Source organism: Scyliorhinus torazame, chromosome 4, assembly GCF_047496885.1.
Source record: "Scyliorhinus torazame isolate Kashiwa2021f chromosome 4, sScyTor2.1, whole genome shotgun sequence".
NCBI classification, from domain to species: domain Eukaryota; kingdom Metazoa; phylum Chordata; class Chondrichthyes; order Carcharhiniformes; family Scyliorhinidae; genus Scyliorhinus; species Scyliorhinus torazame.
The window spans coordinates 372,124,064-372,146,656 of NC_092710.1; the positions used below are offsets into that span (position 1 = coordinate 372,124,064).

A 22,593-nucleotide genomic window follows, 5' to 3' on the forward strand; every position below is an offset into this window, starting at 1 on the left:
ACAGTGACAGACCCGTCCCCACCAGTACTGTACCTGAGTGTTATACAGTGACAGACCCGTCCCCACCAGTACTGTACCCCAGTGTTATACAGTAACAGACCCGTCCCCACCAGTACTGTACCCCAGTGTTATACAGTGACCCACCCATCCCCACCAGTACTGTACCCCAGTGTTATACAGTGACAGACCCGTCCCCACCAGTACTGTACCCCAGCGTTATACAGTGACAGACCCTCCCCCACCAGTACTGTACCCCAGTGTTATACAGTGACAGACCCTCCCCCACCAGTACTGTACCCCAGTGTTATACAGAGAGAGACCCGTCCCCACCAGTACTGTACCCCAGTGTTATACAGTGACAGACCCTCCCCCACCAGTACTGTACCCCAGTGTTATACAGAGAGAGACCCGTCCCCACCAGTACTGTACCCCAGTGTTATACAGTGACAGACCCGTCCCCACCAGTACTGTACCCCAGTGTTATACAGTGACAGACCCATCCCCACCAGTACTGTACCCCAGTGTTATACAGAGAGAGACCCGTCCCCACCAGTACTGTACCCCAGTGTTATACAGTGACAGACCCTCCCCCACCAGTACTGTACCCCAGTGTTATATAGGGACTAAAATCTTTCCCCATCACCGGTGTTCCTCACTGTTCTGCAATGCCAGTTTGAGTGGAGTTCTCGCTCTGATCTGCCAGCTGTTGACTCTCTTGCTCATGTTTTTCAGAATGTTTTCATTGAAGGGGACTTTCATCCTGCTGTTGCTGTTCTTCAGCAGCTTCTTTGGCAGTATCTTCATGCTGGCTCCCTTCCTTCCCGTGATGCTGCTCTCTCCGTCCTGCTACCGCTGGATTACTGACCGCATCGTTGCCGTCTGGCTCACCCTCCCCGTTGTAAGTGTGCGTGTTTGCGTTAACTGCCCTGAATCTGGTGACTGTTTCCAAAGACCTATCCCCTGCTTGCTGCTGAGAATGTTCCTCAACAATCTGAACCCTGTTGTGTTTTTGCCTTGGTCTCTCTGTCAGGCCCTCTTGGAGATGGTGCTGGGAGTGAGGGTGGTCGTCACTGGTGATGGCTTCATTCCTGGTGAGCGCACCGTGATTATCATGAACCATCGAACTCGCTTGGATTGGATGTATCTGTGGAACTGCCTGCTCAGATACAGCTACCTCAGAATGGAGAAGATCTGCCTGAAGTCATCCCTCAAATCCATTCCAGGCTTTGGTTAGTGCACCTGACCAATATAACACTAATCGCGTGCTGTACCTGTCCTGAGAGTGTTTATTTAAACAGTGCAGGGAGAACTTTACTCTCTTTTTAACCCTGTGCTGTCCCTACAGAGAAAATTGAAGCACGAGGATGCCATTCGGCCCTTCGAGCCTGCTCCGCCATTCATTATGATCATGGCTGATCACCAAGTTCAATACCCTGATCCCGCCTTCCCCCATATCCCTCGATCCCTTTAGTCCCGAGAGCAAATCTAATTCCTTCTTCAAATTACACAACGTTTTGACCTCAACTACTTTCTGTGGGAGTGAATTCCACAGATTCACCGCTCTCTGGGTGAAGAAATTTCTCCTCACCTCAGTCCTAAAAGGTTTACCCCTTATCCTCAAACTATGACCCCTCGTTCTGGACTCCCCCACCATCGGGAACGTTCTTTCTGAATCTGTTTAATCCTGGTAGAATTGTGTAAGTTTCTATGAGACCCCCTCATTCTCTAAACTCCAATGAATATAATCCTAACCGACTTAGTCTCTCCTCATATGACAGTCCCGCCATCCCAGGAATCAGCCTGGTTAACCTTCGCTGCACTCCCTCCATAGCAAGAACATCCTTCCTCAGATCAGGACACCAAAACTGCCCACAATACTCCAGGTGTGGCCTCACCAATGCCCGATACAATTGCAGTAAAACATCCCTATTCCTAGACTCCAATCCTCTCGCTATGAAGGCCAACATACCATTTGCCTTCTTTACTGCCTGCTGTACCTGCACGCTTACTTTCAGCGACTGATGCACGAGGACAGCAAGGTCTCGCTGAGTATCCGCCTCTCTCAATGTAATAATAATCTGCCTTCCTATTTTTGCTCCCGAAGCGGACAACCTCACATTTATCCACATTATACTGCATCTGCCAGGCATGTGGCCACTCACTCAGCCTGTCCAAATCCCGCTGAAGTACCTCTGCATCCTCCTCACAGCTCACTCTCTCCCCCCCTGTAACTAATTATCAGCTGTAAATGTTGAGATAAAACATTTCTTTCTCTTGTCCAAATCATTAATATACAATGTGAACAGTTGGGGTCTGAGCACAGATCCCTGCGATACCCCACTAGTCACTGCCTGACAATCAGAAAAAGACCCATTTGTTCCAACTTTTTGCTTCCTGTCTGCTGACCAGCTTTCTATCCATCTCAAGGCACTACCCATACTCCCATGGGCGTAAACTATACATAGTAATCCGCTTTGTGAAACGTTGTAGAAAGTCTTCTGAAAATCTACATAAACTACATCCACCAGTTCTCCCAGGTCAACCCTTCTCATTACGTCCTCAAAGAATTCTGGTAGATTTGTCAAGCCTGATTTCCCTTTTGTAAATCCAAGCTGACTTTGTCTGATTACCCCACTGCTTTCCAAATGCTGTGCTATGAAATCCTTGATAACTGACTCCAGCAACTTCCCTACTACCGACGTTAGGCTCATTGGTCTATAGTTCCCTGTTTTCTCTCTACCTCCCTTTTTGAATAACGGGGTTACTTTCGCGACCCTCCAATCTGTAAGAACCATTCCAGCGTCCAAAGAATTTTGGAAAATGACCACCAATGGATCTACTATGTCTCGGGCCACTTCCTTAAGTACTCTGGGATGAAGATTATCAGGCCCTGGAGATTTATCGCCTTCAATCCCATTAATTTCCCCAAAACCATTTCTTTACTGATACTAATTTCCTTCAGCTCCTCACTGAAACTTGCGTTTCTCAGAACTTCCGGTACATTATTCATGTCTTCCTTGGTGAAGACAGAAGCAAAGTAGGAATTTAGTTCCTCAGCCATTTCTTTGTTCCCTGTTCTGAATTCCCCCGTTTCTGACTACAAGGGGGTGACATTAATTTTATCAATCTTTTTAGGAGAGCAAAGAGAAATCTCTGGCTGGTGAAAGTAAGGAAGATCCCGATATTCTATAAGTGTATCAATGGGAAGAGGATAACCAGGGAGAGATTAGGGCCCATTAGGGACCAAGGGAGAAAGCTGTGGTTGGAGCCAGAGGACATTGGTAGGGTGTTGAACGAATATTTCACGTCTATCTTCAGCCAAGAGAATGAGAAGATAGTTAGAGAACTCTGGGAGAGAGATTGTGAGGCTCGTGAGCAAATTGGCAGAGTGACAAGGTATTGGCGGGCTTAAAAGTGGACAAGTCTCCAGGTCCGGATGAATTGTGTCCCAGGATGCTGTGGGAGGTGAGGGGGGAGATTGCCGGGGCTCTGACCCGAATTTTTAATTCCTCTCTGGCCACTGGTGAGGTGCCAGAGGACTGGAGAACAGCTAATGTGGTCCCACTAGTTAAGAAAGGTTGTAGAGACAAGCCAGAGAACTACAGGCCAGTGAGTCTCACGTCAGTGGTGGGGAAACAACTGGAGAAGATTCTGAAGGAGAGAATCTATCTCCACTTGGAGAGGCAAGGTTTGATCAGGAATAGATCTCTGAAGGCAGAGGGCAGGTTAATAGGGGGGTGGAAAAGGCAAATGGGACACTGGCTTTTCTCAATCGGGACATAGATTACAAAAGCAGGGAGGTGATGTTGGAGTTGTACAGAACATTGGTGAGGACACAGCTGGAGTACTGTGTGTAATTCTGGGCACCACATTATAGGAAGGAGGGGGTGCTGGAGGGGGTGCAGAGGAGATTCACCAGGATGGTGCCTGGGACGGAACATTTCAGTTATGAAGAGAGGTTGGGGCTTGGGTTGTTTTCGCTGGAGCAGAGAAGTCTGAGGGGCGATCTGATCGAGGTTGCAGGGTTATGAGGGGCGTGGACAGGGGGGATAGGGAGCAGCTGTTCCCCTTAGTTGAAGGGTCGGTTACGAGGGGGACACAAGTTCAAGGTGAGGGGTGGGAGGTTTAAGGGGGATTTGAGTGAAAACATTTTTACCCAGAGGATGGTGACGGTGTGGAACGCGCTGCCTGGGAGGGGGGTAGAGGTGGGTTGCCTCACATCCTTTAAAAAGTATTTGGATGGGCACTTGGCTCGTCATAATGTTCAGGCCAAGTGTTGACAAGTGGGATGAGGGGGGCAAGTCAGGGCCTTTCATGTGTCAGTGCAGACTCGATGGGCCGAAGGGCCTTTTCAGCACTGTGAGATTCTGAATTCTTTGATTCTGTTTACTCACCGATAGAAACTTTTACAGTCAGTTTTTATATTCACTGCTAGCTTACTTTTAAATTGCTTTTTCCCCTTCTTAATCAATCCCTTGAACTGCCTTTGCTGAATTTTAAACTGTTCCAATCCTCAGGTCTATTGCTTTTTCTTGCCAATTTGTATGCCTCTTCTTTGAATCTGTCCTGCGAGTGTTTGCTGGGGACAGTGTAGAGGGAGCTTTACTCTGTATCTAACCCCGTGCTGTACCTGTCCTGGGAGTGTTTGATGGGGACATTGTAGAGGGAGCTTTACTCTGTATCTAACTCCGTGCTGTACCTGTCCTGGGAGTATTTGATGGGGACAGTGTAGAGGGAGCTTTACTCTGTATCTAACCCCGTGCTCTCCCGTCCTGGGAGTGTTTGATGGGGACAGTGTCGAGGGAGCTTTACTCTGTATCTAACCACGTGCTGCACCTGTCCTGGGAGTGTTTGATGCGGACAGCTTTACTCTGTATCTAACCACGTGCTGTACCTGTCCTGGGAGTGTTTGATGGGGACAGTGTAGAGGGAGCTTTACTCTGTATCTAACCACGTGCTGTACCTGTCCTGGGAGTGTTTGATGGGGTCAGTGTCGAGGGAGCTTTACTCTGTATCTAACCCCGTGCTGTACCTGTCCTGGGAGTGTTTGATGGGGACAGTGTAGAGGGAGCATTACTCTGTATCGAACCCCATGCTGTCTCTGTCCTGGGAGTGTTTGATGGGGTCAGTGTAGAGGGAGCTTTACTCTGCATCTAACCCCGTGCTTTGTCTGTCCTGGGAGTGTTTGATGGGGACAGTGTAGAGGGAGCTTTACTCTGTATCTGACCCCGTGCTGTACCTGTCCTGGGAGTGTTTGATGGGGACAGTGTAGAGGGAGCGTTACTCTGTATCTAACCCCGTGCTGTACCTGTCCTGGGAGTGTTTGATGGGGACAGTGTAGAGGGAGATTTACTCTGTATCTAACCCTGTGCTGTACCTGTCCTGGGAGTGTTTGATGGGGACAGCGTAGAGGGAGCTTTACTCTGTATCTAACCCCATGCTGTACCTGTCCTGGGAGTGTTTGATGGGGACAGTGTAGAGGGAGCTTTACTCTGTATCTAACCCCGTGCTGTACCTGTCCTGGGAGTGTTTGATGGGGACAGTGTAGAGGGAGCTTTACTCTGTATCTAACCCCGTGCTGTACCTGTCCTGGGAGTGTTTGATGGGGTCACTATAGAGGGAGCTTTACTCTGTATCTAACCCCGTGCTGTACCTGTCCTGGGAGTGTTTGATGGGGACAGTGTAGAGGGAGCTTTACTCTGTATCTGACCACGTACTGTACCTGTCCTGTGAGTGTTTGATGGGGTCAGTGTAGAGGGAGCTTTACTCTGTATCTAACCCCGTGCTGTACCTGTCCTGGGAGTGTTTGATGGGGACAGTGTAGAGGGAGCTTAACTCTGTATCTAACCCTGTGCTGTACCTGTCCTGGGCGTGTTTGATGGGGACAGTGTCGAGGGAGCTTTACTCTGCATCTAACCCCGTGCTTTGTCTGTCCTGGGAGTGTTTGATGGGGACAGTGTAGAGGGAGCTTTACTCTGTATCTGACCCCGTGCTGTACCTGTCCTGGGAGTGTTTGATGGGGACAGTGTAGAGGGAGCGTTACTCTGTATCTAACCCCGTGCTGTACCTGTCCTGGGAGTGTTTGATGGGGACAGTGTAGAGGGAGATTTACTCTGTATCTAACCCTGTGCTGTACCTGTCCTGGGAGTGTTTGATGGGGACAGCGTAGAGGGAGCTTTACTCTGTATCTAACCCCATGCTGTACCTGTCCTGGGAGTGTTTGATGGGGACAGTGTAGAGGGAGCTTTACTCTGTATCTAACCCCGTGCTGTACCTGTCCTGGGAGTGTTTGATGCGGACAGCTTTACTCTGTATCTAACCACGTGCTGTACCTGTCCTGGGAGTGTTTGATGGGGACAGTGTTGAGGGAGCTTTACTCTGTATCTAACCCCGTGCTGTACCTGTCCTGGGAATGTTTGATGGGGACAGTGTAGAGGGAGCTTTACTCTGTATCTAACCCTGTGCTGTATCTGTCCTGGGAGTGTTTGATGGGGACAGTGCAGAGGGAGCTTTACTCTGCATCTAACCCCGTGCTTTATCTGTCCTGGGATGTGTTTGATGGGACAGTGTAGAGGGAGCTTTACTCTGTATCTGACCCCGTGCTGTACCTGTCCTGGGAGTGTTTGATGGGGACAGTGTAGAGGGAGATTTACTCTGTATCTAACCCCGTGCTGTCATGTCCTGGGAGTGTTTGATGGGAACAGTGTAGAGGGAGCTTTACTCTGTATCTAACATGTGCTGTATCTGTCCTGGGAGTGTTTGATGGGGACAGTGTAGAGGGAGCTTTACTCTGTATCTAACCCCATGCTGTACCTGTCCTGGGAGTGTTTGTTGGGGACAGTGAAGAGGGAGCTTTACTCTGTATCTAACCCCGTGCTGCACCTGTCCTGGGAGTGTTTGATGCGGACAGCTTTACTCTGTATCTAACCACGTGCTGTACCTGTCCTGGGAGTGTTTGATGGGGACAGTGTAGAGGGAGCTTTACTCTGTATCTAACCACGTGCTGTACCTGTCCTGGGAGTGTTTGATGGGGACAGCGTAGAGGGAGCTTTACTCTGTATCTAACCTCATGCTGTACCTGTCCTGGGAGTGTTTGTTGGGGACAGTGTAGAGGGAGCTTTACTCTGTATCTAACCCCGTGCAGTACCTGTCCTGGGAGTGTTTGATGCGTACAGTGTAGAGGGAGCTTTACTCTGTATCTAACCCCGTGCTGTAACTGTCCTGGGATAGTTTGATGGGGACAGTGTAGAGGGATCTTAACTCTGTATCTGACCCCGTGCTGCACCTGTCCTGGGAGTGTTTGATGGGGACAGTGTAGAGGGAGCTTTACTCTGTATCTAACCCCGTGCTGTACCTGTCCTGGGAGTGTTTGATGGGGACAGTGTCGAGGGAGCTTTACTCTGTATCTGACCACGTGCTGTACCTGTCCTGGGAGTGTTTGATGCGGACAGCTTTACTCTGTATCTAACCACGTGCTGTACCTGTCCTGGGAGTGTTTGATGGGGACAGTGAGAGGGAGCTTTACTCTGTATCTGACCATGTGCTGTACCTGTCCTGGGAGTGTTTGATGGGGTCAGTGTAGAGGGAGCTTTACTCTGTATCTAACCCCGTGATGTACCTGTCCTGGGAGTGTTTGATGGGGACAGTGTAGAGGGAGCTTTACTCTGTATCTGACCACGTGCTGTACCTGTCCTGGGAGTGTTTGATGGGGTCAGTGTCGAGGGAGCTTTACTCTGTATCTAACCACGTGCTGCACCTGTCCTGGGAGTGTTTGATGCCGACAGCTTTACTCTGTATCTAACCACGTGCTGTACCTGTCCTGGGAGTGTTTGATGGGGACAGTGTAGAGGGAGCTTTACTCTGTATCTAACCACGTGCTGTACCTGTCCTGGGAGTGTTTGATGGGGTCAGTGTCGAGGGAGCTTTACTCTGTATCTAACCCCGTGCTGTACCTGTCCTGCGAGTGTTTGATGGGGACAGTGTAGAGGGAGCAATACTCTGTATCGAACCCCATGCTGTCTCTGTCCTGGGAGTGTTTGATGGGGTCAGTGTAGAGGGAGCTTTACTCTGCATCTAACCCCGTGCTTTTTCTGTCCTGGGAGTGTTTGATGGGGACAGTGTAGAGGGAGCTTTTCTCTGCATCTCACCCCGTGCTTTATCTGTCCTGGGAGTGTTTGATGGGGACAGTGTAGAGGGAGCTTTACTCTGTATCAAACCCCGTGCTGTACCTGTCCTGGGAGTGTTTGATGGGGACAGTCTAGATGGAGCTTTACTCTGTATCTAACCCCGTGCTGTACCTGTCCTGGGAGTGTTTGATGGGGACAGTGTAGAGGGAGCTTAACTCTGTATCTAACCCTGTGCTGTACCCTCCTGTGCGTGTTTGATGGGGACAGTGTCGAGGGAGCTTTACTCTGTATCTAACCACGTGCTGCACCTGTCCTGGGAGTGTTTGATGCGGACAGCTTTACTCTGTATCTAACCACATGCTGTACCTGTCCTGGGAGTGTTTGATGGGGACAGTGTAGAGGGAGCTTTACTCTGTATCTAACCACGTGCTGTATCTGTCCTGGGAGTGTTTGATGGGGACAGTATAGAGGGAGCTTTGCTCTGTATCTAACCCCGTGCTGTATCTGTCCTGGGAGTGTTTGATGGGGACAGTGTAGAGGGAGCTTTACTCTGTATCTAACCCCGTGCTGTATCTGTCCTGGGAGTGTTTGATGGGGACAGTATAGAGGGAGCTTTAATCTGTATCTAACCCCATGCTGTCTCTGTCCTGGGAGTGTTTGATGGGGTCAGTGTCGAGGGAGCTTTACTCTGTATCTAACCCCGTGCTGTACCTGTCCTGGGAGTGTTTGGTGCGGACAGCTTTACTCTGTATCTAACCACGTGCTGTACCTGTCCTGGGAGTGTTTGATGGGGACAGTGTAGATGGAGCTTTACTCTGTATCTAACCCTGTGCTGTACCTGTCCTGGGAGTGTTTGATGGGGACAGTGTAGAGGGAGCTTTACTCTGTATCTAACCCCATGCTGTATCTGTCCTGGGAGTGTTTGATGGGGACAGTGTAGAGGGAGCTTTACTCTGTATCTAACCCCGTGCTGTACCTGTCCTGGGAGTGTTTGGTGCGGACAGCTTTACTCTGTATCTAACCACGTGCTGTACCTGTCCTGGGAGTGTTTGATGGGGACAGTGTAGAGGGAGCTTTACTCTGTATCTAACCCCGTGCTGTACCTGTCCTGGGAGTGTTTGGTGCGGACAGCTTTACTCTGTATCTAACCACGTGCTGTACCTGTCCTGGGAGTGTTTGATGGGGACAGTGTAGAGGGAGCTTTACTCTGTAGCTAACCCCGTGCTGTACCTGTCCTGGGAGTGTTTGATGGGGACAGTGTAGAGGGAGCTTTACTCTGTATCTAACCCCGTGCTGTATCTGTCCTGGGAGTGTTTGATGGGAACAGTGTAGAGGGAGCTTTACTCTGTATCTAACCCCGTGCTGTACCTGTCCTGGGAGTGTTTGATGGGGACAGTGTAGAGGGAGCTTTACTCTGTATCTAACCCTGTGCTGTACCTGTCCTGGGAGTGTTTGATGGGAACAGTGTAGAGGGAGATTTACTCTGTATCTAACCCCGTGCTGTACCTGTCCTGGGAGTGTTTGATGGGGACAGTGTAGAGGGAGCTTTACTCTGTATCTAACCCCGTGCTGTACCTGTCCTGGGAGTGTTTGATGGGGACAGTGTAGAGGGAGATTTAATCTGTGCTGAGCTTCCCATCTGCTCAAAAACAAAGTTCTAAATGTTTTTAAATATGGTTTAGTTGAGGAGCTGAGCAGGCGTTGAAGAGAGAGTTTGCAGATAAGACAGTTCATGACAGGAATAGAAACAGATTGGGCAGCCAGCTGAGCATTTCCTGTTGTCAGTATTGCAAAACTTGAGATCCGAACAGGTGGTCAGACGATTTCCAGCAAATTGACAGGCGCAGAGTAACCACGGCAGTGACAGGTCCGCGAGCAGAGCCTGCCCAACATCCTGCCGCGGTGAATCTGCAGTCTGCACAGAGAGGCAGAGTGCACGAGAGGGCCTTGGACAGGATGGTGCAGCTGAAGCATTTCTTCCTCAATACAGTGGCTGCTCTCAGCGGGAGCTGTGGACCAATTGCCAACCTGCTCGACATTTGGGTCCTTCTACACAAGCCGAGGTCTCGAACACCTCCCTCGCCCCTCTCCTGCAAGGCCCCATGGCCCCGCTACCCTCATCCATTGCAGTTTAGCGGATTAGTAACTGATCACATCCTGGGTGCAGCACGGGGTTGGATACAGAGTAAAGCTCCCTCTACACTGTCCCCATCAAACACTCCCAGGACAGGTACAGCACGGGGTTAGATACAGAGTAAAGCTCCCTCTACACCGTCCCCATCAAACACTCCCAGGACAGGTACAGAACGGGGTTAGATACAGAGTAAAGCTCCCTCTACACTGTCCCCATCAAACACTCCCAGGACAGGTACAGCATGGGGTTAGATATAGAGTAAAGCTCCCTCTACACTGTCCCCATCAAACACGCCCAGGACAGGTACAGCACGGGGTTAGATACAGAGTAAAGCTCCCGCTACACTGTCCCCATCAAACACTCCCAGGACAGGTACAGCACGGGATTAGATACAGAGTAAAGCTCCCTCTACACCGTCCCCATCAAACACTCCCAGGACAGGTACAAAACGGGGTTAGATACAGAGTAAAGCTCCCTCTACACTGTCCCCATCAAACACTCCCAGGACAGGTACAGCATGGGGTTAGATATAGAGTAAAGCTCCCTCTACACTGTCCCCATCAAACACGCCCAGGACAGGTACAGCACGGGGTTAGATACAGAGTAAAGCTCCCGCTACACTGTCCCCATCAAACACTCCCAGGACAGGTACAGCACGGGATTAGATACAGAGTAAAGCTCCCTCTACACCGTCCCCATCAAACACTCCCAGGACAGGTACAGCACGGGGTTAGATACAGAGTAAAGCTCCCTCTACACTGTCCCCATCAAACACTCCCAGGACAGGTACAGCATGGGGTTAGATATAGAGTAAAGCTCCCTCTACACTGTCCCCATCAAACACTCCCAGGACAGGTACAGCACAGGGTTAGATACAGAGTAAAGCTCCCTCCACACTGTCCCCATCAAACACTCCCAGGACAGGGACAGCACGGGGTTAGATGCAGAGTAAAGCTCCCTCTACACTGTCCCCATCAAACACTCCCAGGACAGGTACAGCATGGGGTTAGATACAGAGTAAAGCCCCCTCTACACTGTCCCCGTCAAACACTCCCAGGACAGGTACAGCACGGGGTTAGATACAGAGTAAAGTGCTCTCTACACTGTCCCCGTCAAACACTCCCAGGACAGGTACAGCACGGGGTTAGATACAGAGTAAAGCTCCCTCTACACTGTCCCCATCAAACACCCCCAGGACAGGTACAGCACGGGGTTAGATACAGAGTAAAGCTCCCCTACACTGTCCCCATCAAACACTCCCAGGACAGGTACAGCACGGGGTTAGATACAGAGTAAAGCTCCCTCTACATTGTCCCCATCAAACATTCCCAGGACAGGTACAGCACGTGGTTAGATACAGAGTAAAGCTCCCTCTACACTGTCCCCATCAAACACTCCCAGGACAGGTACAGCACGGGGTTAGATACAGAGTAAAGCTCCCTCTACACTGTCCGCATCAAACACTCCCAGGACAGGTACAGCACGGGGTTAGATACAGAGTAAAGCTCCCTCTACACTGTCCACATCAAACACTCCCAGGACAGGTACAGCACTGGGTTAGATACAGAGTAAAGCTCCCTCTACACTGTCCCCATCAAACCCTCCCAGGACGGGTACAGCACAGGGTTAGATACAGATCAAAGCTCCCTCTACACTGTCCCCATCAAACACTCCCAGGACAGGTACAGCACGGGGATAGATACAGAGTAAAGCTCCCTCTACACTGTCCCCATTAAAACACTCCCAGGACAGGTACAGCACGGGGGTTAGATACAGATCAAAGCTCCCTCTACACTGTCCCCATCAAACACTCCCAGGACAGGTACAGCACAGGGTTAGATACAGAGTAAAGCTCCCTCTACACTGTCCGCATCAAACACTCCCAGGACAGGTACAGCACGGGGTTAGATACAGAGTAAAGCTCCCTCTACACTGTCCGCATCAAACACTCCCAGGACAGGTACAGCACGGGGTTAGATACAGAGTAAAGCTCCCTCTACACTGTCCACATCAAACACTCCCAGGACAGGTACAGCACGGGGTTAGATACAGAGTAAAGCTCCCTCTACACTGTCCCCATCAAACCCTCCCAGGACGGGTACAGCACGGGGTTAGATACAGAGTAAAGCTCCCTCTACACTGTCCCCATCAAACACTCCCAGGACAGGTACAGCACGGGGTTAGATACAGAGTATAGCTCCCTCTACACTGTCCCCATCAAACACTCCCAGGACAGGTACAGCACTGGGATAGATACAGAGTAAAGCTCCCTCTACACTGTCCCCATTAAAACACTCCCAGGACAGGTACAGCACGGGGTTAGATACAGAGTAAAGCTCCCTCTACACTGTCCGCATCAAACACTCCCAGGACAGGTACAGCACAGGGTTAGATACAGAGTAAAGCTCCCTCGACATTGTCGAACACTCGCAGGGCTGTCTGTCCCGCTCCTATCATGTTGCCCCCACCCCCTCGGCCCCCACCCCCTCATTCTGTCCCCAGTCACTGCCCCTTTGCCGAACTCCACCGTTACTCTGCTCACTCTCTTTCTTTGCCTTTCAGGCTGGGCCATGCAAGTAGCTGCATTTATCTTTGTTCGGAGGAATTGGGAAGAGGACCAGGAATACCTCAGTCTGATGTTGGAATACCTGTGTGACATCAAACATCCGCTCCAGCTCCTCATGTTCCCTGAGGGGACGGACCTCACAGGTGTGTGTCCAGCCTGTCCCTCACCAATCCTCAACAACCTTTTCCATAACCTCCTATTCCTCCAGCCTCCCGGACACAGAGTCCTTACTTATTTATAATATAAATATAATCTTTATTAGTGTCACAAGTAGGCTTACACTAACACTACAATGAAGTTACTGTGTAAATCCCCTCGTCGCCACAGTCCGTCGCCTGTTCAGGTCACAGAGGGAGAATTCAGAATGTCCAATTCACCAACAGCACGTCTTTCGGGACTTGTGGGAGGAAACCGGAGCACCCGGAGGAAACCCACGCAGACACGGGGAGAACGTGCAGACTCCGCACAGACAGTGGTCCAAGCCGGGGATCGAACCCGGGACCCTGGCGCTGTGAAGAAACCGTTCTAACCACTGTGCTGCCTACTTGAGCAAAGTTTACCAATCCCACATAATGTCTCGCTCAGTTTCTTGTTCAGAGTAATGAGCATCTGTTCAGAAAACTACTTGTCGCTGGTTAGCTGTCGCGGTTCGCTAGGTCGTTCAACTAACTTGCAGTTGCTTTAATACTTTGTACAGCTCTTCGAGTTCTAAATGTGGTAACATTTCAGCTTGAGCAATAGCTGGCAGGGAATCTGCACGTGCACTAAACTGCCGAGGGCAGCATTCTGTTCACATTGCAATCAGCTCCAGGTTCACTCTGTCTCTGTGGGGAAACTTTCAGAGCGATGATCCAGGACATAAGTAGCAGTCCCGTTCACGACTAAAGCCAGCAGAGATTCGCTGAAGGCAAATTGTGTTCAAGTGGTTTTCTTGAGGTTTTTGTTGTTGTAACAATCGGGGTTGATGGAGGAAATGTTTGTGATGTGTTCTATGTGGACTTGGAATTATAGATTGGTTAGAGCACAGAGTCAGGCTATTCGACCTCTATTGCCCCGTGCTAGCCCTCTGCAAGAACAACTCACCCAGTCCCACTCTCCTCCCCGTTCCCAGACCAAATCTTTCTCTTCAATTAATTGCCCAATTCCCTGATGATAAATCTTGATTAAATCTGCCTCCTCCACACTCCTGACCATTCGCTGGGGAAAAATGGCCCATGCCGAGTGTTTCTTTCGTCAATTGCCTTCAGTCTGTGCCCTCTGATTCTCGATCCTTACGCCAGTCAAACATTTTATCCCCGTCAACTCTGTCCACAACCCTTCAGGGTTTTGAGCACTTTAATCAAACCTCTCCTTCTCTGAAGAAAAAGTTCTCCAATCTGCCCACATAACCGGGCTTCCTCGTGCATGTAACCATTCTTGTGAATTCTTTCTGCTCTCGCTCTGTCTCTCTCGCTCTGTCTCTCTCGCTCTGCCTCTCTGGCTCGCTGCCTCTCTGGCTCGCTGCCTCTCTGGCCCGCTCGCTGCCTCTCTGGCCCGCTCGCTGCCTCTCTGGCCCGCTCGCTGCCTCTCTGGCCCGCTCGCTGCCTCTCTGGCCCGCTCGCTGCCTCTCTGGCCCGCTCGCTGCCTCTCTGGCCCGCTCGCTGCCTCTCTGGCCCGCTCGCTGCCTCTCTGGCCCGCTCGCTGCCTCTCTGGCCCGCTCGCTGCCTCTCTGGCCCGCTCGCTGCCTCTCTGGCCCGCTCGCTGCCTCTCTGGCCCTCTCGCTGCCTCTCTGGCCCTCTCGCTGCCTCTCTGGCCCTCTCGCTGCCTCTCTGGCCCTCTCGCTGCCTCTCTGGCCCTCTCGCTGCCTCTCTGGCCCTCTCGCTGCCTCTCTGGCCCTCTCGCTGCCTCTCTGGCCCTCTCGCTGCCTCTCTGGCCCTCTCGCTGCCTCTCTGGCCCTCTCGCTGCCTCTCTGGCCCTCTCGCTGCCTCTCTGGCCCTCTCGCTGCCTCTCTGGCCCTCTCGCTGCCTCTCTGGCCCTCTCGCTGCCTCTCTGGCCCTCTCGCTGCCTCTCTGGCCCTCTCGCTGCCTCTCTGGCCCTCTCGCTGCCTCTCTGGCCCTCTCGCTGCCTCTCTGGCCCTCTCGCTGCCTCTCTGGCCCTCTCGCTGCCTCTCTGGCCCTCTCGCTGCCTCTCTGGCCCTCTCGCTGCCTCTCTGGCCCTCTCGCTGCCTCTCTGGCCCTCTCGCTGCCTCTCTGGCCCTCTCGCTGCCTCTCTGGCCCTCTCGCTGCCTCTCTGGCCCTCTCGCTGCCTCTCTGGCCCTCTCGCTGCCTCTCTGGCCCTCTCGCTGCCTCTCTGGCCCTCTCGCTGCCTCTCTGGCCCTCTCGCTGCCTCTCTGGCCCTCTCGCTGCCTCTCTGGCCCTCTCGCTGCCTCTCTGGCCCTCTCGCTGCCTCTCTGGCCCTCTCGCTGCCTCTCTGGCCCTCTCGCTGCCTCTCTGGCCCTCTCGCTGCCTCTCTGGCCCTCTCGCTGCCTCTCTGGCCCTCTCGCTGCCTCTCTGGCCCTCTCGCTGCCTCTCTGGCCCTCTCGCTGCCTCTCTGGCCCTCTCGCTGCCTCTCTGGCCCTCTCGCTGCCTCTCTGGCCCTCTCGCTGCCTCTCTGGCCCTCTCGCTGCCTCTCTGGCCCTCTCGCTGCCTCTCTGGCCCTCTCGCTGCCTCTCTGGCCCTCTCGCTGCGTCTCTGGCCCTCTCGCTGCGTCTCTCGCTGCGTCTCTCGCTGCGTCTCTCGCTGCGTCTCTCGCTGCCTCTCTCGCTGCCTCTCTCGCTGCCTCTCTCGCTGCCTCTCTCGCTGCCTCTCTCGCTGCCTCTCTCGCTGCCTCTCTCGCTGCCTCACTCGCTGCCTCACTCGCTGCCTCTCTCGCTGCGTCTCTCGCTCTCTCGCTGCGTCTCTCGCTCTCTCGCTGCGTCTCTCGCTCTCTCGCTGCGTCTCTCGCTCTCTCGCTGCCTCTCTCGCCCTCTCGCTGCCTCTCTCGCCCTCTCGCTGCCTCTCTCGCCCTCTCGCTGCGTCTCTCGCTCTCTCGCTGCGTCTCTCGCTGCGTCTCTCGCTCTCTGCGTCTCTCGCTCGCTCTCTCTGCGTCTCTCGCTCGCTCTCTCTGCGTCACTCGCTCGCTCTCTCTGCGTCTCTCGCTCGCTCTCTCTGCGTCTCTCGCTCGCTCTCTCTGCGTCTCTCGCTCGCTCTCTCTGCGTCTCTCGCTCGCTCTCTCTGCGTCTCTCGCTCTCTCTGCGTCTCTCGCTCGCTCTCTCTGCGTCGCTCTCTCTCTCTGCGTCTCTCGCTCGCTCTCTCTGCGTCTCTCGCTCGCTCTCTCTGCGTCTCTCGCTCGCTCTCTCTGCGTCTCTCTCTCTCTCTCTCTCTGCGTCACTCGCTCGCTCTCCCTGCGTCTCTCGCTCGCTCTCTCTGCGTCGCTCGCTCTCTCTGCGTCTCTCGCTCGCTCTCTCTGCGTGTCTCTCGCTGCGTCTCTCGCTGCGTCTCTCGCTGCGTCTCTCGCTGCGTCTCTCGCTGCGTCTCTCGCTGCGTCTCTCGCTGCGTCTCTCGCTGCGTCTCTCGCTGCGTCTCTCGCTGCGTCTCTCGCTGCGTCTCTCGCTGCGTCTCTCGCGTCTCTCGCTGCCTCTCTCGCTGCCTCTCTCGCTGCCTCTCTCGCTGCCTCTCTCGCTCTCGCTGCCTCTCTCGCTCTCGCTGCCTCTCTCGCTCTCGCTGCCTCTCTCGCTCTCGCTGCCTCTCTCGCTCTCGCTGCCTCTCTCGCTGCCTCTCTCGCTCTCGCTGCCTCTCTCGCTCTCGCTGCCTCTCTCGCTGCCTCTCTCGCTGCCTCTCTCGCTGCCTCTCTCGCTGCCTCTCTCGCTGCCTCTCTCGCTGCCTCTCTCGCTGCCTCTCTCGCTGCCTCTCTCGCTGCCTCTCTCGCTGCCTCTCTCGCTGCCTCTCTCGCTGCCTCTCTCGCTGCCTCTCTCGCTCTCGCTGCCTCTCTCGCTCTCGCTGCCTCTCTCGCTCTCGCTGCCTCTCTCGCTCTCGCTGCCTCTCTCGCTCTCGCTGCCTCTCTCGCTGCCTCTCTCGCTCTCGCTGCCTCTCTCGCTGCCTCTCTCGCTCTCGCTGCCTCTCTCGCTGCCTCTCTCGCTCTCGCTGCCTCTCTCGCTGCCTCTCTCGCTGCCTCTCTCGCTGCCTCTCTCGCTGCCTCTCTCGCTGCCTCTCTCGCTGCCTCTCTCGCTGCCTCTCTCGCTGCCTCTCTCGCTGCCTCTCTCGCTGCCTCTCTCGCTGCCTCTCTCGCTGCCTCTCTCGCTGCCTCTCTCGCTGCCTCTCTCGCTGCCTCTCTCGCTGCCTCTCTCGCTCGCTCTCTCGCTCGCTCTCTCGCTCGCTCTCTCGCTCGCTCTCTCGCTCTCTCTCTCTCTGCGTCTCTCGCTCTCTCTCTCTCTCTGCGTCTCTCGCTCTCTCTCTCTCTCTCCGTCTCTCGCTCTCTCTCTCTCTCTCCGTCTCTCTCTCTCTCTCTCTCTCTCTCTCTCTCTCTCTCTCTGCGTCTCTCGCTCTCTCTCTCTCTCTCTCTCGCTCTCTCTCTCTCTCTCTCTGCGTCTCTCGCTCTCTCTCTCTCTGCGTCTCTCGCTCGCTCTCTCTCTGCGTCTCTCTCTGCGTCTCTCGCGCTCTCTGCGTCTCTCGCTCTCTGCATCTCTCGCTCTCTCTCTGCGTCTCTCTCTGCGTCTCTCGCTCTCTCTCTCTGCGTCTCTCGCTCTCTCTCTGCGTCTCTCGCTCTCTGCGTCTCTCGCTCTCTCTGCGTCCCTCGCTCTCTCTCTCTCTCTGCGTCTCTCGCTCTCTCTCTCTCTCTCTGCGTCTCGCTCTCTCTCTCTCTCTCTCTCTCTCTCTGCGTCTCGCTCGCTCTCTCTCTGCGTCTCTCGCTCTGTCTCTGCGTCTCTCGCTCTCTCTCTGCGTCTCTCTCTCTCTCTGCGTCTCGCTCGCTCTCTCTCTGCGTCTCTCGCTCTGTCTCTGCGTCTCTCGCTCTCTCTCTGCGTCTCTCGCTCTCTCTCTCTCTGCGTCTCGCTCTCTCTCTCTCTCTCTCTCTGCCACTCTGCGTCTCGCTCGCTCTCTCTCTGCGTCTCTCGCTCTCTCTCTGCGTCTCTCGCTCTGTCTCTGCGTCTCTCGCTCTCTCTCTGCGTCTCTCGCTCTCTCTCTGCGTCTCTCGCTCTCTCTCTCTCTCTCTCTCTCTCTGCGTCTCGCTCGCTCTCTCTCTGCGTCTCGCTCGCTCTCTCTCTGCGTCTCTCGCTCTCTCTCTGCGTCTCTCGCTCTCTGCGTCTCTCGCTCTCTCTCTCTCTGCGTCTCTCGCTCTCTCTCTCTCTGCGTCTCTCTCTCGCTCTGCGTCTCTCGCTCTCTCTCGCTCTGCGTCTCTCGCTCTCTCTGCGTCTCGCTCTCACTGTGTCTCTCGCTCTCTCTGCGTCTCTCGCTCTCTCTGCGTCTCTCGCTCTCTCTGCGTCTCTCGCTCTCTCTGCGTCTCTCGCTCTCTCTGCGTCTCTCGCTCTCTCTGCGTCTCTCGCTCTCTCTGCGTCTCTCGCTCTCTCTGCGTCTCTCGCTCTCTGCGTCTCTCGCTCTCTCTGCGTCTCTCGCTCTCTCTCTCGTTCTCTCTGCGTCTCTCGCTCTCTCTGCGTCTCTCGCTCTCTCTGCGTCTCTCGCTCTCTCTGCGTCTCTCGCTCTCTCTGCGTCTCTCGCTCTCTCTGCGTCTCTCGCTCTCTCTGCGTCTCTCGCTCTCTCTGCGTCTCTCGCTCTCTCTCTCTCTCTCTGCGTCTCTCGCTCTCTCTGCGTCTCTCGCTCTCTGCGTCTCTCGCTCTCTGCGTCTCTCGCTCTCTGCGTCTCTCGCTCTCTGCGTCTCTCGCTCTCTGCGTCTCTCGCTCTCTGCGTCTCTCGCTCTCTCTGCGTCTCTCGCTCTCTCGCTGCGCCTCTCTCTCTCTCTGCGTCTCTCTCTCTCTCTGCGTCTCTCTCTCTCTCTGCGTCTCTCGCTCTCTCTGCGTCTCTCGCTCTCTCGCTGCGTCTCTCGCTCTCTCTGCGTCTCTCGCTCTCTCTGCGTCTCTCGCTCTCTCTGCGTCTCTCTCTCTCTCTGCGTCTCTCGCTCTCTCTGCGTCTCTCGCTCTCTCTGCGTCTCTCGCTCTCTCTGCGTCTCTCGCTCTCTCTGCGTCTCTCGCTCTCGCTGCGTCTCTCGCTCTCTCTGCGTCTCTCGCTCTCTCTGCGTCTCTCGCTCTCTCTGCGTCTCTCGCTCTCTCTGCGTCTCTCGCTCTCGCTGCGTCTCTCGCTCTCTCTGCGTCTCTCGCTCTCTCTGCGTCTCTCGCTCTCGCTGCGTCTCTCGCTCTCTCTGCGTCTCTCGCTCTCTCTGCGTCTCTCGCTCTCTCTGCGTCTCTCGCTCTCTCTGCGTCTCTCGCTCTCTGCGTCTCTCGCTCTCTCTGCGTCTCTCGCTCTCTCTGCGTCTCTCGCTCTCTCTGCGTCTCTCGCTCTCTCTGCGTCTCTCGCTCTCTCTGCGTCTCTCGCTCTCTCTGCGTCTCTCGCTCTCTCTGCGTCTCTCTCTCTCTCTGCGTCTCTCTCTCTCTCTGCGTCTCTCTCTCTCTCTGCGTCTCTCGCTCTCTCTGCGTCTCTCGCTCTCTCTCTCTCTCTGCGTCTCTCGCTCTCTCTGCGTCTCTCGCTCTCTGCGTCTCTCGCTCTCGCTGCGTCTCTCGCTCTCTCGCTGCGTCTCTCTCTCTCTCTGCGTCTCTCTCTCTCTCTGCGTCTCTCTCTCTGCGTCTCTCTCTCTCTCTGCGTCTCTCGCTCTCTCGCTGCGTCTCTCGCTCTCTCTGCGTCTCTCGCTCTCTCTGCGTCTCTCGCTCTCTCTGCGTCTCTCTCTCTCTCTGCGTCTCTCGCTCTCTCTGCGTCTCTCGCTCTCTCTGCGTCTCTCGCTCTCTCTGCGTCTCTCGCTCTCTCTGCGTCTCTCGCTCTCTCTGCGTCTCTCGCTCTCGCTGCGTCTCTCGCTCTCTCTGCGTCTCTCGCTCTCTCTGCGTCTCTCGCTCTCTCTGCGTCTCTCGCTCTCTCTGCGTCTCTCGCTCTCTCTGCGTCTCTCGCTCTCGCTGCGTCTCTCGCTCTCTCTGCGTCTCTCGCTCTCGCTGCGTCTCTCGCTCTCTCTCGCTACGTCTCTCGCTCTCTCTGCGTCTCTCGCTCTCTCTGCGTCTCTCGCTCTCGCTGCGTCTCTCGCTCTCGCTGCGTCTCTCGCTCTCGCTGCGTCTCTCGCTCTCTCTGCGTCTCTCGCTCTCTCTGCGTCTCTCGCTCTCTCTGCGTCTCTCGCTCTCGCTGCGTCTCTCGCTCTCTCTGCGTCTCTCGCTCTCTCTGCGTCTCTCGCTCTCTCTGCGTCTCTCGCTCTCTCTGCGTCTCTCGCTCTCTCTGCGTCTCTCGCTCTCTCTGCGTCTCTCGCTCTCTGCGTCTCTCGCTCTCTCTGCGTCTCTCGCTCTCTCTGCGTCTCTCGCTCTCTCTGCGTCTCTCGCTCTCTCTGCGTCTCTCGCTCTCTCTGCGTCTCTCGCTCTCTCTGCGTCTCTCGCTCTCGCTGCGTCTCTCGCTCTCTCTCGCTGCGTCTCTCGCTCTCTCTCGCTGCGTCTCTCGCTCTCTCTCGCTGCGTCTCTCGCTGCGTCTCTGTGGGTAACATGTACCATTCTCCAGCACCATCACTGTATGGAAGGAGAATTGGAATTTCGTCCCTATTCCCTCAGAATCCGCCCTGTCTCCAATATTGTTGACATGATATTCCCAAATGGTTACCTCCAGCTGTCGCTCACCCACCTTATTTTCCATGTTTCTGTTGACGAACATGCATTGTGAAGCTAATTTAGACCCTATTACATTCCGTCTTCACCTGCCCCAACCGAACACCTTAGTCTTGTACCACCTGCCTCCCCCAATTCTCTCTCTCCGCCTTTTTCTCCATTCCATTCCCACCCACCTTTCAACCAACTGAATCTCACCAGCAAACCGCCTCGAGTGAACACGTCTCCTTGTCCAGCTGAGGGGGAACCTGTCCCACCCCCCCCCCCCAATCTGGCCTCACCCCCACACCATTCCCAAACCCCACACATCCTCCCCATATCCCTCACTCTGACCCCCCCCTCCCCCGTATCCCTCACTCTGACCCCCTCCCCGTATCCCTCACACTCTGACCCCCCCCTCCCCGTATCCCTCACTCTGACCCCCCCTCCCCCGTATCCCTCACTCTGACCCCCCCTCCCCCGTATCCCTCACTCTGACCCCCTCCCCCGTATCCCTCACTCTGACCCCCTCCCCCGTATAACTCACACTCTGACCCCCCCTCCCCCGTATCCCTCACTCTGACCCCCCCTCCCCCGTATCCCTCACTCTGACCCCCCCTCCCCCGTATCCCTCACTCTGACCCCCCTCCCCCGTATCCCTCACTCTGACCCCCTCCCCGTATCCCTCACACTCTGACCCCCTCCCCCGTATCCCTCACACTCTGACCCCCTCCCCCGTATCCCTCACACTGACCCCCCTCCCCCGTATCCCTCACTCTGACCCCCCTCCCCCGTATCCCTCACTCTGACCCCCTCCCCCGTATCACTCACACTCTGACCGCCTCCCCCGTATCCCTCACTCTGACCCCCTCCCCCGTATCCCTCACACTCTGACCCCCTCCCCCGTATCCCTCACACTCTGACCCCCCCTCCCCATTATCCCTCACTCTGACCCCCCCTCCCCCGTATCCCTCGCTCTGACCCCCTCCTCCCCCGTATCTCTCACTCTGACCCCCTCCCCCATATCCCTCACACTCTGACCCCCTCCCCCGTATCCTCACTCTGACCCCCTCCCCCGTATCCCTCACTCTGACACCCCTCCCCGTATCCCTCACTCTGACCCCCCCCTCCCCGTATCCCTCACTCTGACACCCTCCCCCGTATCCCTCACACTCTGACCCCCCCCCTCCCCGTATCCCTCACTCTGACCCCCCCTCCCCGTATCCCTCACTCTGACACCCTCCCCCGTATCCCTCACACTCTGACCCCCCCCTCCCCGTATCCCTCACTCTGACCCCCCCTCCCCCGTATCCCTCGCTCTGACCCCCTCCTTCCCCGTATCCCTCACTCTGACCCCCTCCCCCGTATCCCTCACACTCTGACCCCCTCCCCCGTATCCCTCACACTCTGACCCCCTCCCCCGTATCCTCACTCTGACCCCCTCCCCCGTATCCCTCACTCTGACACCCCTCCCCGTATCCCTCACTCTGACCCCCCCCCTCCCCGTATCCCTCACTCTGACACCCTCCCCCGTATCCCTCACACTCTGACCCCCCCCTCCCCGTATCCCTCACTCTGACCCCCCCTCCCCGTATCCCTCACTCTGACACCCTCCCCCGTATCCCTCACACTCTGACCCCCCCCTCCCCGTATCCCTCACTCTGACCCCCCCTCCCCCGTATCCCTCGCTCTGACCCCCTCCTTCCCCGTATCCCTCACTCTGACCCCCTCCCCCGTATCCCTCACACTCTGACCCCCTCCCCCGTATCCCTCACACTCTGACCCCTCCTCCCCCGTATCCCTCACTCTGACCCCCTCCTCCCCCGTATCTCTCACTCTGACCCCCTCCCCCATATCCCTCACACTCTGACCCCCTCCCCCGTATCCTCACTCTGACCCCCTCCCCCGTATCCCTCACTCTGACCCCCCCCCTCCCCGTATCCCTCACTCTGACCCCCCCCTCCCCGTATCCCTCACTCTGACACCCTCCCCCGTATCCCTCACTCTGACCCCC

General features: G+C 55.2%; 1 protein-coding gene across 1 annotated transcript in view; it reads left to right on the forward strand.

The window, feature by feature from the left end:
- Window positions 1-13,567, forward strand: part of LOC140411536 (lysocardiolipin acyltransferase 1-like) — a 30,999-nt gene extending 17,432 nt beyond the window's left edge. The window contains exons 2-5 of the mRNA XM_072500623.1: window positions 733-898; window positions 1,031-1,229; window positions 12,823-12,969; window positions 13,524-13,567. Coding sequence (XP_072356724.1) covers window positions 734-898; window positions 1,031-1,229; window positions 12,823-12,969; window positions 13,524-13,567 — 555 coding nt within the window. The 5' untranslated portion in view covers window position 733. The remainder of the gene's footprint in view (window positions 1-732; window positions 899-1,030; window positions 1,230-12,822; window positions 12,970-13,523) is intronic.
- The last annotated feature ends 9,026 nt before the right edge of the window (window positions 13,568-22,593 follow it).